The 12,028-nt window shown below is 41.6% G+C and overlaps 1 protein-coding gene across 2 annotated transcripts in view; it reads left to right on the top strand.

Moving 5' to 3' along the window:
• Positions 1 to 11,370, top strand: part of LOC128407854 (organic cation/carnitine transporter 2-like) — a 29,013-nt gene extending 17,643 nt beyond the window's left edge. Inside the window, exons 5-10 of one of the 2 annotated variants that reach the window (XM_053376758.1) lie at positions 992 to 1,166; positions 4,825 to 4,925; positions 6,290 to 6,504; positions 8,435 to 8,617; positions 8,894 to 9,029; positions 10,049 to 11,370. In XM_053376758.1, coding sequence (XP_053232733.1) covers positions 992 to 1,166; positions 4,825 to 4,925; positions 6,290 to 6,504; positions 8,435 to 8,617; positions 8,894 to 9,029; positions 10,049 to 10,136 — 898 coding nt within the window. In that variant the 3' untranslated portion in view covers positions 10,137 to 11,370. The remainder of the gene's footprint in view (positions 1 to 991; positions 1,167 to 4,824; positions 4,926 to 6,289; positions 6,505 to 8,434; positions 8,618 to 8,893; positions 9,030 to 10,048) is intronic. The other variant, XM_053376759.1, reaches the window with a different exon arrangement.
• Positions 11,371 to 12,028: the final 658 nt, after the last annotated feature.

Here is a 12,028-nt window from a genome sequence, read left to right as displayed (position 1 = left end):
TCGTATACTGTATGGCCTTTCCATAGTTCAAACTGTGCTGAGGCAGCTTACAACATGATAAAATGCACAGTTCCAACATAACAGAAGTAGTGGAAAATAATGAATAAAACATAAAAAATATACAACCAAACTGAATAATTTCCACAGAAATCATAAGATCTGAAATAAAGATACAAAAAATTAATATCAATGGCAGCAACAATCTCCCCAGCAAAACTCCCAGCCCAAGTGTCTGTTCAACAGCCTCAGATTTTGTAGCTGGAGTCAGTCTGGGCCCCATGCTCCCAGGTAAGGTGGAAAAGGCCTGCAAGTCAGGAAGCAGATCTTTTAGGACTCACAGCCTATATATGTATATGTGTATGTGTATATGTATAACAATTTTTGTGTTTTCATTCATACATACATATATATATATATATATGTGTGTGTGTGTGTGTGTGTGTGTGTGTAACATTTTTTTTGCTACCAGACAACCTAGGTAACACATAATAAGTTACAGTGGGGGCGGGGAGGGGAAAAGGAGAAACAGGATGCAATGTGAAACCAAAGAGTTAAAACCGAAGGTGCATAATGTCATGAAGTTCAGTCTTTAACTTATTTTAATTCACCACATTTCAGATCCTAAGAATTTTAATTTATGTTGTTTCTCCAAGAACCCTAAGAGTTGTTTTTGGGTGAGACTTGCTGAAATGTGTTATTGCCACTCTTAGAAACGACTTAACTAACGTATATAATACACACATACCCTTTTATGTTGCTAGGCTATTTTATGTATAGTCACATGTTATAATTAGCAGGGTTGTTGCTTCCTGTAACCTCTGCCAAAAGCCCATTCATATGCATAGAATAAATTGCTCCTTTTCATACAGGCTAATGACCCTAATCTTGCTCTGTTTATACACTGGCTCTTCAACATTGTATTTCTATGCAAGGAGGACAGAGGATAGCATTGCAGTTAAAGTCTTTTTGACCATGGTGGTTTGGGATGTAGGCTTAACAACCCTGGCTGTTCTGTTGAAGTTACGTTGAAACATCACAGGTTCATTCCAGAATCGCCTCGATGGCTGCTGTCCCAAGGCAGGATTCAAGAAGCAGAAGACATCATTCGGAAAGCTGCAGAAATGAACCATGTTGCTGTTCCAGATGTAATATTTGACCTCATTGAGGTAAACCTGCCCATGTGTTGCATCTGTTTACATTTTCTTCCCAGTGTCTGGATATGGCGGTGCCCATTAAAACGTTCTGCTTCATGAGATGAAATCTAGCTCTCCAGTAATAAACCTATTGGATATACAATCATTTTCAACCCGTTTAATGTTATATAAAGAGCATTTTATACTGTGGGTTGAATCCAACTAAGTTCTGCTTAAGAGTGGACCCATTTAAATTAATGGACCTCCATTAATAATGTCTTAGTAACTGTCTACTCTGAGTAAGATTAATATTGGATGCAGTCCTATTAACTTGTGATTTGGCAGCATCCTGGATTTGCTTCTCAACTCCTTTAAAATGCAGCACTCTACTTATTCTTTATGTTAGGCTGGCATATATGTTAAGCTAGGACCTTTTTAGATCATTGTTTATAGTACAACAAGTGTTATTTGTATTTATCTTCCCTGTTTCAGGGATATTGCATTTTTTCAACAACACACAACTCACAGTTGTTACACGTCACAGTGGACTTGTCTCCCCTGTAACCCACCTTGCTTGAGATTCCTCAGGATACCAGGAGATTCTTGCTTCAGAACAGATCTGGTAGGCCCTTGGTTCTCAGAACTCAGGAGCCAGCTTCATCCTTTCTATCGGCTTCTCCTCTCTTCCTGTGCCTAGGTTAATAATAATAAGAAAAAATTATTTATATCCCGCCCTCCCCAGCCGAAGCTGGGCTCAGAGCGGTTCTTCCCCCATCCTTCTCCTAGACTTCCCCCTGTGCACAATTAACACAGAAATTACTAGCGCTCCTTCCCTCAATACCACCCTCCTGCGTCCACCCCACCAACGTTCCTTTTGACTGTTAGGAAATGAGGTTGCCGCCCTCCTGCTTAGCCAGTCGGCATTCTTGGCATCTACAGCATTGAGGTAGAGGGAACCACCCTCTTCCTTGCCTATTAGGCATGAACTGTGGCTCTATAATAAGTACCAAACACCATGGGACATTTTCTGCAGCCATCTCTTCTTCTGTTCTCTTCCTCTATTTCTGTCGCCCTCAGACTCGCACTTCCCTCTCAGCATTTCTGGTTTATTTCTACATGCTGAGAGAGGAGAAAGGAGATGTGTTATTGCTGCAGAAGCTTCCTGCAAGGACTCACCAGTGCCTCCTCACAATCCTGTTCTGCAAAAATGTAAATTCTTCCCAGTGAAGAGTCCATTATGTTTTGATGTCCTGAGTGAAATGAAGCTGTTCTTAGTTACTGCCCATAACATCAGCAATAACAGTGCAGTTCTGCCATGTCCATATTACGCTGAGACTCAAATACCACTAATCATTTCTTCAGACTCACTGCTGGGGTGAATCTGATAGGGAGTTCTTCATACTTTACCATGAGACAGTTTTGGATCTTTTGAGTGCCCTCTTTGCTGCTCTCCTGTTCTGGAGCATACAACCTCCAGCCTTGCAGGGAGTGGCTCAGAGGAGCTACCCACCTACATAATTAGACAAGGGAGCAAAGCTTTCACATCCATTACATGTACACATGATATCGTGCTATTAGCTTTTATTGAAATTGCTGGATTGTTTTACACAGTAATTTGCAGTTAGGGTCATGGTTTGAACTGCTCATTAGAGGAATCCCCCAGACAAATAATTGGCAGTTCATCTTCCAACCCAAACATGGCAAGTGATGTTTAATAAGGCAGCTGACATGTGCCTGAAAACTCACACTGACCCTCCTGCTGGCTCCTGCCTGTGAATACTCTGGATTTTTTGCATAGTACATGAGATGTCATCTAATTGATTTATTTTTGGATCAAAAAGAAATGTCAGCAAAAATCTAAAGCTTCAGGATAACAATACAAGAGAACAAGGCAACAGTGTTCTTTAAAAAAAAATACACACCCATGACTTTACATTAAAATGGAATTAAGTTGAAAATGTAATTGCTATATTTAGTTTTACTAAATATATATTTACAACTGAAGGCTGTAAAAACTTTCAGGGAAGTTTTTAGTATGAGATGTTGTGTTGTGTTTTTACTATTTTTTGTTGGGAGCCGCCCAGAGTGGCTTGAGCAACCCAGTCAGATGTGCAGCATATAAATAAATATTATTATTATTACTTTACATAGTCCCTTTGCAGTCACATGATTGGGTTAATATTAAGTGCAGGTGAGTATTTTAATTGAAACTATATCATCATTTGCTAAGTTCATTTTTTTCTCCCCATTTCCCTCTAAAATTTGGACTTCTGTGATGCAGTATAACAACAGCATATTGATATTATTTGTATTCGGAAACATTCTTCCGATATAGAGCCGCTTGAGTTCTGCACTGTTTCTGAGGCTTTTCTCGTTGAGCCTTCTCTGGCTTAAGTGCTGCCAGTGAGCATGGGAGGTGGCTATTTCAAATGATGCCTAAACTATGGAATAGCCTTCCAAGAGAGGTTCATCAGCCCTCTTCGCCTGCTTTTAAATAGGTTCCTAAAACTGTTTTGGTGTTTTTTTGGTCAGGCATCTGGCCCTTTGATGTGAAATGATTTTAGTTGTGAATATTATATTTTGTGATGCTGAGGTTTTTTCAGGGGAGTTATAAATAAGCTTCATTGAGTTTGATTTTTAATCAAAGAAAGGTGAAATCTAAATACACGCATAAATAAATAAAATAATGGATATTGTTAAATAGTACATTTATCTTTTTCCAGTATCAACATGGGCACTTTTACTTGAAATGCCCTGGATTTATACATAAATGAATCTTTATAGCAGGGTTCATGAAGAAGATCCAACAAGATCCTTAGGTTCCCCACTCCTAGCAAATCAGTTTTGACAGGTTCACCCACCTGCTGATCACCTGATTCTATAGTAACATCAGGTGATTGACACCTGTCAACGTTTAAAACAGGTGGCTGTAACAGCAGTTTGGAAGGATTAAATTTAGATTAGGAAAATGTAACAACACCACTCCTCCTATCAAAATCAGAGAGCCACTGCTCCTCCATTTGCATTTAAGTAGAAAATAGAATTCTTGGGTGATCCAGTATTTTGTACTTTAGTCCTGAGTCAACTCCTGTACAATTTGTTGGCAGAAGTGGAATGAACTTTAAACCACAAAGCAACCTGCTTAGAATGCCAGGATGTTCTGTACATTGATATAAATTAGTCACACATGTACAGTTTTATGACACTTCCTACTGAACAACCTGTGGTTTGCAGCCTAAAATCTTGCAAATCTTCTACTGTTTTGTTCAAAATCCATATATTAAACTTGCACACAGGGACTACAGTTAAACTTGCTGGATACTTTATACTGATCCCCAGGAGAAAGCCTGAATTATGGGGAAAAGCCTTTTCAGTGCAGCCATGGAAAATTAATATAGTGTCAGTCACAGAAACCAGAAAATGTAGTTTCACATTTATTCTAAACAAATACCAGATCACACTACCTACAGTAAATACCAACATTTCCAGGAGCTGTCATTCAAATTAGCAGTGGCTGCTTCTGCACTGAATCAACCACCATATAATTTTTTTAAAAACAACAGCACTTAACGGCAAAGATTCCTTATTTACCTTGAACATGCAACTGAAATTTCCTGCTGCATGAAATGCCACTTTATTTTAGAGAAAGAAAACAGGTTTTCATGTGTGCATCTGTAATTTTTGTCTCTAGCTACAAGATGTGAATTCCCAGGACCACCGGTCATACAGCATTCTGGACCTAGTGAGGACCCAGAATATCCGATCGATCACTATCATGTGTGTGATTTTATGGTAAGCAGTTGATGAACAGACACAAAGCTTTCCTCTCCTTATGAGACAGCTGATTCAGAGCAGCTTCCCCCAAGCTGGTGCCCTCCAAATGTCTTGGGGACTGCAACTCCAATCATCCCTGACCACTGGCCGTGCTTCCTGGAGCCGATGGGAGTTGTGGTCCAAAACATTTTGAGGAAACCAGGTTGATTCACAGTAGCTGAGACTGTGGCTGTAATCACACACCTATAAACACCCAGGAGCCACATTGCATAACATTATTTACGTATAAATGCGTGTGTGTGGCATTTCACATAGCAGCATATTGAAATGTCTCTGCTCCAGTCTAAATCCCAAACTCTTATCTATTATTCCAGCTAGCATTTGCTTTGAGAATGTCTATCAAAGATTCACTCACCTTGGTTTTTTGTGTGTTTACTGAAGCAGATAAATCCTGCTGTTTTGGAGTTGGACGCTACGCTGTCATAACTAGCTTCACATAATTTGTCTGCTGCTGTTTTGCTTCCAATGGCAAGTTTAAATTCACATCCACATTAAAAATTTATATATTAATATATAAAAACTAACATGTCAGGGGGACACTTATGGGCTCCACCTCCTTGATTTGCATATTTTGAATGTATAGGGAGATTTGTACATGAGGGAGCATTCAGAGACTGTGTTCCCCACCTGCAATCAAAAGTGGTGCAATCTGGTAACATGTGAAGCTGCAGATCCTCTGTGTGAGGTCTAGGAATCCCTTTAGTTCAGATACCTTAAGAGAAGTCAGTGGTGGAACTGGTATGTGGAACTGGTGGTACCCATGCTATTCACAACACAACTAAAGTACCATTTGAAACGAGCAAACTGCCAGGAGGTCTAATTAATGCAATTCTTATGCCTGATCAGATTACTACAGATCCAGACCTCTGTTGGGTGTCCCCTTCTCATGCCACTTTGAGTGGTGGAGAGGAGAGGAAGGACATGTTCCCTCCACGCTGTGAATGAGCCATTACCCTAGCAAGGTGTCTGAGCCCCTGGGATTAATACAGTTGCGACTGGACAATAATGTGAACCCCAACAAACGGAGACAGATTGCATTTCTTTCTACTTGGGAACACTTGCTATCATGTGTAAATGTATGTGTGTTTCTTTTTTAAAATCTGTTGATTTTATCAATATTTTGATGATTTCATTATGTTTTTAAAGCCAGTTTTAATGAACATTTGATACCATTTTATGCAAACCGCTCAGAGATTTATTTATTTTTTATTAGGCAGTGTATAAATCTTGCTAAATAAAACAAAACATAATTTTCAAAGCCTAGTCCAATGCAGCACTTATTCTGAGGCCTCCGAATATTACAATATAGCTCTGTCTTTCAGGATGGTCATTTCCATTGGCTACTTTGGCCTCTCTCTGGACACCCCTAACCTGCACGGAGACATCTATCTCAATTGCTTCCTTTCGGCAATCATCGAAGTCCCAGCTTACACCATCTCTTGGCTGCTCCTCCATTATCTTCCCCGGCGGTATTCAATGGCAGGAGTCTTGTTCTTAGGAGGGTGTGTCCTTCTCTTCATTCAGTTGGTACCTGCATGTAAGAACATTTTACTTGATGTGAACTTTCCCCCTTCTTTTGTAGATATAATCCACAAGGTCAAGCAGGTTGAACTGTGGGCAATACAGGTAGAATAGTGAGCGGGTGACTGTACTTGTCCATTAGTGCACAGTTTAAAATAGAAGCCTATTCTGCTTCTGTTCATTATATCTGAAGACCAATATAAGACAGAAAGGGAGCATACAGTGCTGAGAATATGCTGTCAGATTTGGGGGTTTTATGTTTGATTCTGTATTTAAACTGTTTTTACACTTATTTCTTGTCAGTCTCCCAGGGACCATTATAACATGGCATGGCATACAAAGTTTGTACATAAATAAATGAGCTCTCTCATTTGTTCCTATTAGACCAGCAACTGAACACTAATCTGACAATCTTTTTATTTGGGGTGGGGTTGTTCTATCAGCCACTTCACATTGTGATATCAGCTTTTGAAAAGAACAATATATTGGATATTCTTTTTGAAGTGCCGTGTGATTCATAGTCTAGGTTTTGATTTTGGCTTTTTGCTGCAACAGACTAACATGACTAGTCTTTGTGAATCTATTTATTTATTACCGTATTTTTCATCCCATAGGACACACCGGCCCATAGGATGCACCTAGTTTTTTTGGGGGGGGGGAAATAAAGGGAAAAATTTTTTCCTTTATTTCCCCCCCAAAACCAGGTCAGGGAATCCAAACCAGGTCAGGGAACATCGGGATGGTGGTGCTCTGCCTCCCCGCTGTCCCCCGAGCTTGTGGGGCTGGCGCTGGGGAGAAGCGCGCTTCTCCCTAGCGCCAGCCTCCAAACCAGGTCGGGGAACAGCGGGATGGCGCCGCTGTGCCTCCCCGCTGTCCCCCGAGCTTGTGGGGCTGCCCGATGTCTGCCCGAAGCACGGGGCGCTCTGCTTCAGCGCTCCATGCAGCAGGCTGCTATCCGCAGCCTAGGGAGCCCTGCGGGAACTCCCACAGGGCTCCCTAGGCTGTGGATGTCTTCCCAAAGCGCCGGGCGCTCTGCTTTCAGCGCGCCCCACGCTCCGGGAAGCAGGCTGCTATCCGCAGCCTAGGGAGCCCTGCGGGAACTCCCACAGGGCTCCCTAGGCTGTGGATGTCTTCCCGAAGCACGGGGCGCTCTGCTTTCAGCGCGCCCCCGCTCCGGGAAGCAGGCTGCTATCCGCAGCCTATTGAGCCCTGCGGGAACTCCCACAGGGCTCCTTAGGATGCGGATGTGTTCCCGAAGCGCCGGGCACTCTGCTTTCAGCGCGCCCCCGCTCCGGGAAGCAGGCTGCTATCCGCAGCCTATTGAGCCCTGCGGGAACTCCCACAGGGCTCCTTAGGATGCGGATGTGTTCCCGAAGCGCCGGGCACTCTGCTTTCAGCGCCCCCCCGCTCCGGGAAGCAGGCTGCTATCCGCAGCCTAGGGAGCCCTGCGGGAACTCCCACGGGCTCCCCAGGCTTGCTGATAGCTTCCTGAAGCCTGGAGAGCGAGAAGGGTCGGTGCGCACCGACCCCTCTCGCTCTCCAAGCTTTAGTGAAAGCCTGCATTCGCCCCATAGGACGCACACACATTTCCCCTTCATTTTTGGAGGGGGAAAAAGTGCGTCCTATAGGGCAAAAAATACGGTACATATATGGATCACTTTTTCCTCCAAGGAGCTCAAGGTGGTGTACATGGTTCTCCAACCCAACCCAACCCAGTTTTGTCTTCACAACAACTCTGTGAGGTAGGTTAGGCTGAGACACAGTGCCTGGCACAAGGTCACCCAGTGAGCTTCTCGGCTAAGTGGGGATTCGAACCTGGTTTCTCAAGTCGTAGTCTGACACTCTATCCATTACAACAGGCAGGTTTAAAAGAAGTAAGATAAAGTGAATGGCAGAAGGCAGATAAACATACTGACACTTACACATAGCTTGATTGTCATTTGTAGACCTCACTGTGTTCTCCGTTACGCTGGTGATGATTGGAAAGTTTGGGATCACAGCCTCGTTCTCAATGGTTTATGTCTACACTGCTGAGCTCTACCCAACGGTTGTGAGGAACATGGGAGTTGGTGCCAGTTCAATGGCCTCCAGATTTGGCAGCATCCTTTCGCCTTACTTTGTATATCTTGGTAAGTTCCCAGCTATCTTATTTTCTGCCAGGCAAAATACCACTACTCTCCCTTTTAGTGCTACAAGCCACTCAGTTCAGTATTATTGCAGGGTACAATGAATAGTACGGGCAAAGTTGATGTACCATTAACCAATCTTTGTGTTGAGAGGCTCCAGATAAGCTTCCAAGCAACCTTAGAAGTCCTCAGAACACAGTTTGCAAAGAACTGGTCTGTGCAAAACATTGTGACAGTAACTACTTATTACTTCCCTTGCCCCCCTGTGCTTCCTACCAGGTGCTTATGATAGATTTCTTCCCTACATTCTAATGGGAAGCTTGACAGTGCTAGCAGGAATTGTCACCCTGTTTCTTCCGGAAAGTTACGGCATGCCTCTCCCAGATACCATTGAACAGATGCTAAGAGTTAAAGGGTAAGGAGAAACCATTTCATCCATTATTTAAACAAACAGGGATTGCAGCCAGTATCATTGTGGGTCATGCTGTAAAAATGTTGGGAATCAAATTATAGAAGAGATTAGGACAGTATAGAAGAGATTATAGAAGGGATTAGAGCAGTATACAGTGGTACCTCGGGTTAAGTACTTAATTTGTTCCGGAGGTCCGTTCTTAACCTGAAACTGTTCTTAACCTGAAGCACCACTTTAGCCTCCTGCTGCTGCCGCGCCGCCAGAGCACGATTTCTGTTCTCATCCTGAAGCAAAGCTCTTAACCTGAAGCACTATTTCTGGGTTAGTGGAGTCTGTAATCTGAAGCGTATGTAACCTGAAGGTACCACTGTATACAGAGCAGTCAGTAGTGTTGCTTGGAGATCTGAAAAAGAGGTTTCAACAAGATATAATGAAAACAAGAAAAACAGATGGCTTAATTCCTGAGAAACAGTGGGGTGGTATGCCAGCTAGATAAATATTAATTACTTGTCTCTATTGTAGCTTCTTAGATACAAACCAAACACTCTAATTTTTAAAATACGCTCAAGCCAACCAATTTATTATGAAGGAGAAGCAGGCGATTGGATCCCTCTCTGGGTCAGAGCCCCTCTCCAGTTTCCCAGTGGAAATTCACCGCACCCCCCCCCCGATGCTGTTTGCCTCCAGAGATGCAATTGGCAGTAGCAGTTTAGGGGGTAAATATCACCATGGCAGGGCGCAGGACAATTTTCAGAAAGAAGCTGTTGTAAGAATCTAATCTGGATTGGTGCTCCATATGAAGTGGCCAGTTGAAGCATACTTTTTACAAATTAAAGGTCTGATTAATATACTATGTTCTTTGGGCTGTGGGGCTAACCAAAGTCAAAGTTTGGTTTTACATGTAGATGACAGATCTGCCTATTGAATGAAACATTTCCTTGTATGTAAATGTGAAATGTATGACAGCATTATGCAAGCTTTTGCTTTAACAGTTTCCTGTTTTTCTTTCTATTTATTTACAGAATTAATTACAGAAACACATCTAAAAGCAAAAAGACATTAAAGGATGAAGAAGAAAATTCAGTGATTATAAAAGGCACGACTTTCTGATCAAGCTGCATACCCTGTTATGAACTAAATAGTACCTAGACATACCCTTCAATTTACTTCCAGAAAGGACTAATGGAAACCCTTTTTCTATAATCAACTTATTTATTAAACGCACATTCATTTTTGTGAATGTAGCTACTGTATACCCCACTGTGGGATCTCTGCCAGTAATTGTACGGGTTACAAGGAACAATATCCGAAAAGGTAGGGGCAGGGAAAGCCTGTTTCCCATTAGGACTGTTGGCAAATGTCCTTTTTGTAAGATTAAAACACGCTTGAAGTTCTAGATAGATGGACTGACTTTACTATTCGGTTCATTCAGTGCACAATGGCAAAAGGTGAAACATGTTACTGAATTTAAATATTGTTAAGTGTCGTCACCCAGCTTGGGATGCTGCTTCTGTTCAGAAAACCTGAAGCTTGAAATTATGTGGATGCTAAATACTAGACAAATGATTTTATGCACTGCTTATGCTGGTTTTTAAAAATCAACATCAGTTTTAGAAATGGAGAGGTGGTTTTCATGTGCAAAACATTGGCAGTCTAGTTTTGCTTGCAAGCCTACTTATTTCAGATGTAGTTTTAAATATTAACCACTAGATGCAGTTGTTTACATCTGAGAATGATGCCTTATTTAGGCTTATATTTATTTTTTAAGGATTACATTGCATCTGTAATGCATCTCTTTCAATGTTCCATTAGTCAATTTTTCTATAATTTGCCTCTAATTCTGAAAGGCACTGGAAACTAATACATATCTGTATTTCCAAATAATTTGGTCTTTTCCCATCTCTGCCTGAAATGTCTTCAGTTACATACTAGGTATGTAATAAAGTTACTTTATAATACAGAGCTTGCTCTAAATGTACCAGTCAGGTGCCTTCAGCTTGCTTAAAGACATAACTGTTGCCTTTTGGGAACAAAGTGCATTATTTTAAATGAGTATCATGAATGATAAAAACAAGTCTTGTGTGTGAGCAATTGTGTCAAGTCTACCAAGAAACACTACCCGTTACTGGGGAAGGAGTTACCTTGATTACGTTTGTTACTTTACATTATGACACAATTTTAAAAGTATGATACAAATATGGTGCATTTTAAATAGTTTGATATAAAGTCACATGATATTGTATTATTGTTTTAATAATTTGTTAGCTGCCTCAGAGGTTTTTAATGATAGAAAGGTGATACATATATATCTTAATATAAATAAAATGTGATTTTTATAACCAGAGTTGCTAGACAGCACTTACTTCTGTTAACACAGCTGTTTGCAGACATTCCAGAAATTGTGATATTATGTGAAAGTTATCTTATGAATGTAAAATTCTTCCCAGTTCTTACCAACTGCTGCTCACTCCAGTTTTGACTGCTGCCTACTGTAGTGCTGTCCATGTGATGGTAACATATACAGGGCCAGTAGACAATTTTTGGTACCTTTAGGGTATAAGTATCCTAAATAAATGGTGAGGGAGACTGTAAATTTCCCAGCACTCAAGTTTCTGATTTTCTTAAAACTGGCATTCTTATCCCAGAGAGAGCAGCTACCTACCATACTTATTTTATTGTGGAGATAGGAATTGCACTAGTGTTAACGTTACCTGCAGAATGGTACCCAGAAGGTCACTGCACGTCCTTCACTTGTGGAGGATGGGGCAATGGCAAGTGATGTAGGATGTTGTTTATGGAGCTCCTCAGCCTGCAGAAGCAATCTGGCCTTCACCTGGAACCTTTTGAGGCCCACCTTCAGCAAAACCCCAGGATTCCAGACTAGTCAAGCTGGCCAGCATCCTCTGGAGTACTTAACATTTCAAACTTGTTAGAGTCTTAAAACAGAGGAGTGGCCTGCCAGCTCTTTATAAGGACAAACAACAATACCCACAACTCAGAAA

The sequence above is a fragment of the Podarcis raffonei genome, chromosome 2, assembly GCF_027172205.1.
Source record: "Podarcis raffonei isolate rPodRaf1 chromosome 2, rPodRaf1.pri, whole genome shotgun sequence".
Classification (NCBI taxonomy): domain Eukaryota; kingdom Metazoa; phylum Chordata; class Lepidosauria; order Squamata; family Lacertidae; genus Podarcis; species Podarcis raffonei.
The sequence above is the reverse complement of the archived record's forward strand: the minus strand, read 5'-3'. Positions and strand labels throughout refer to the sequence as shown.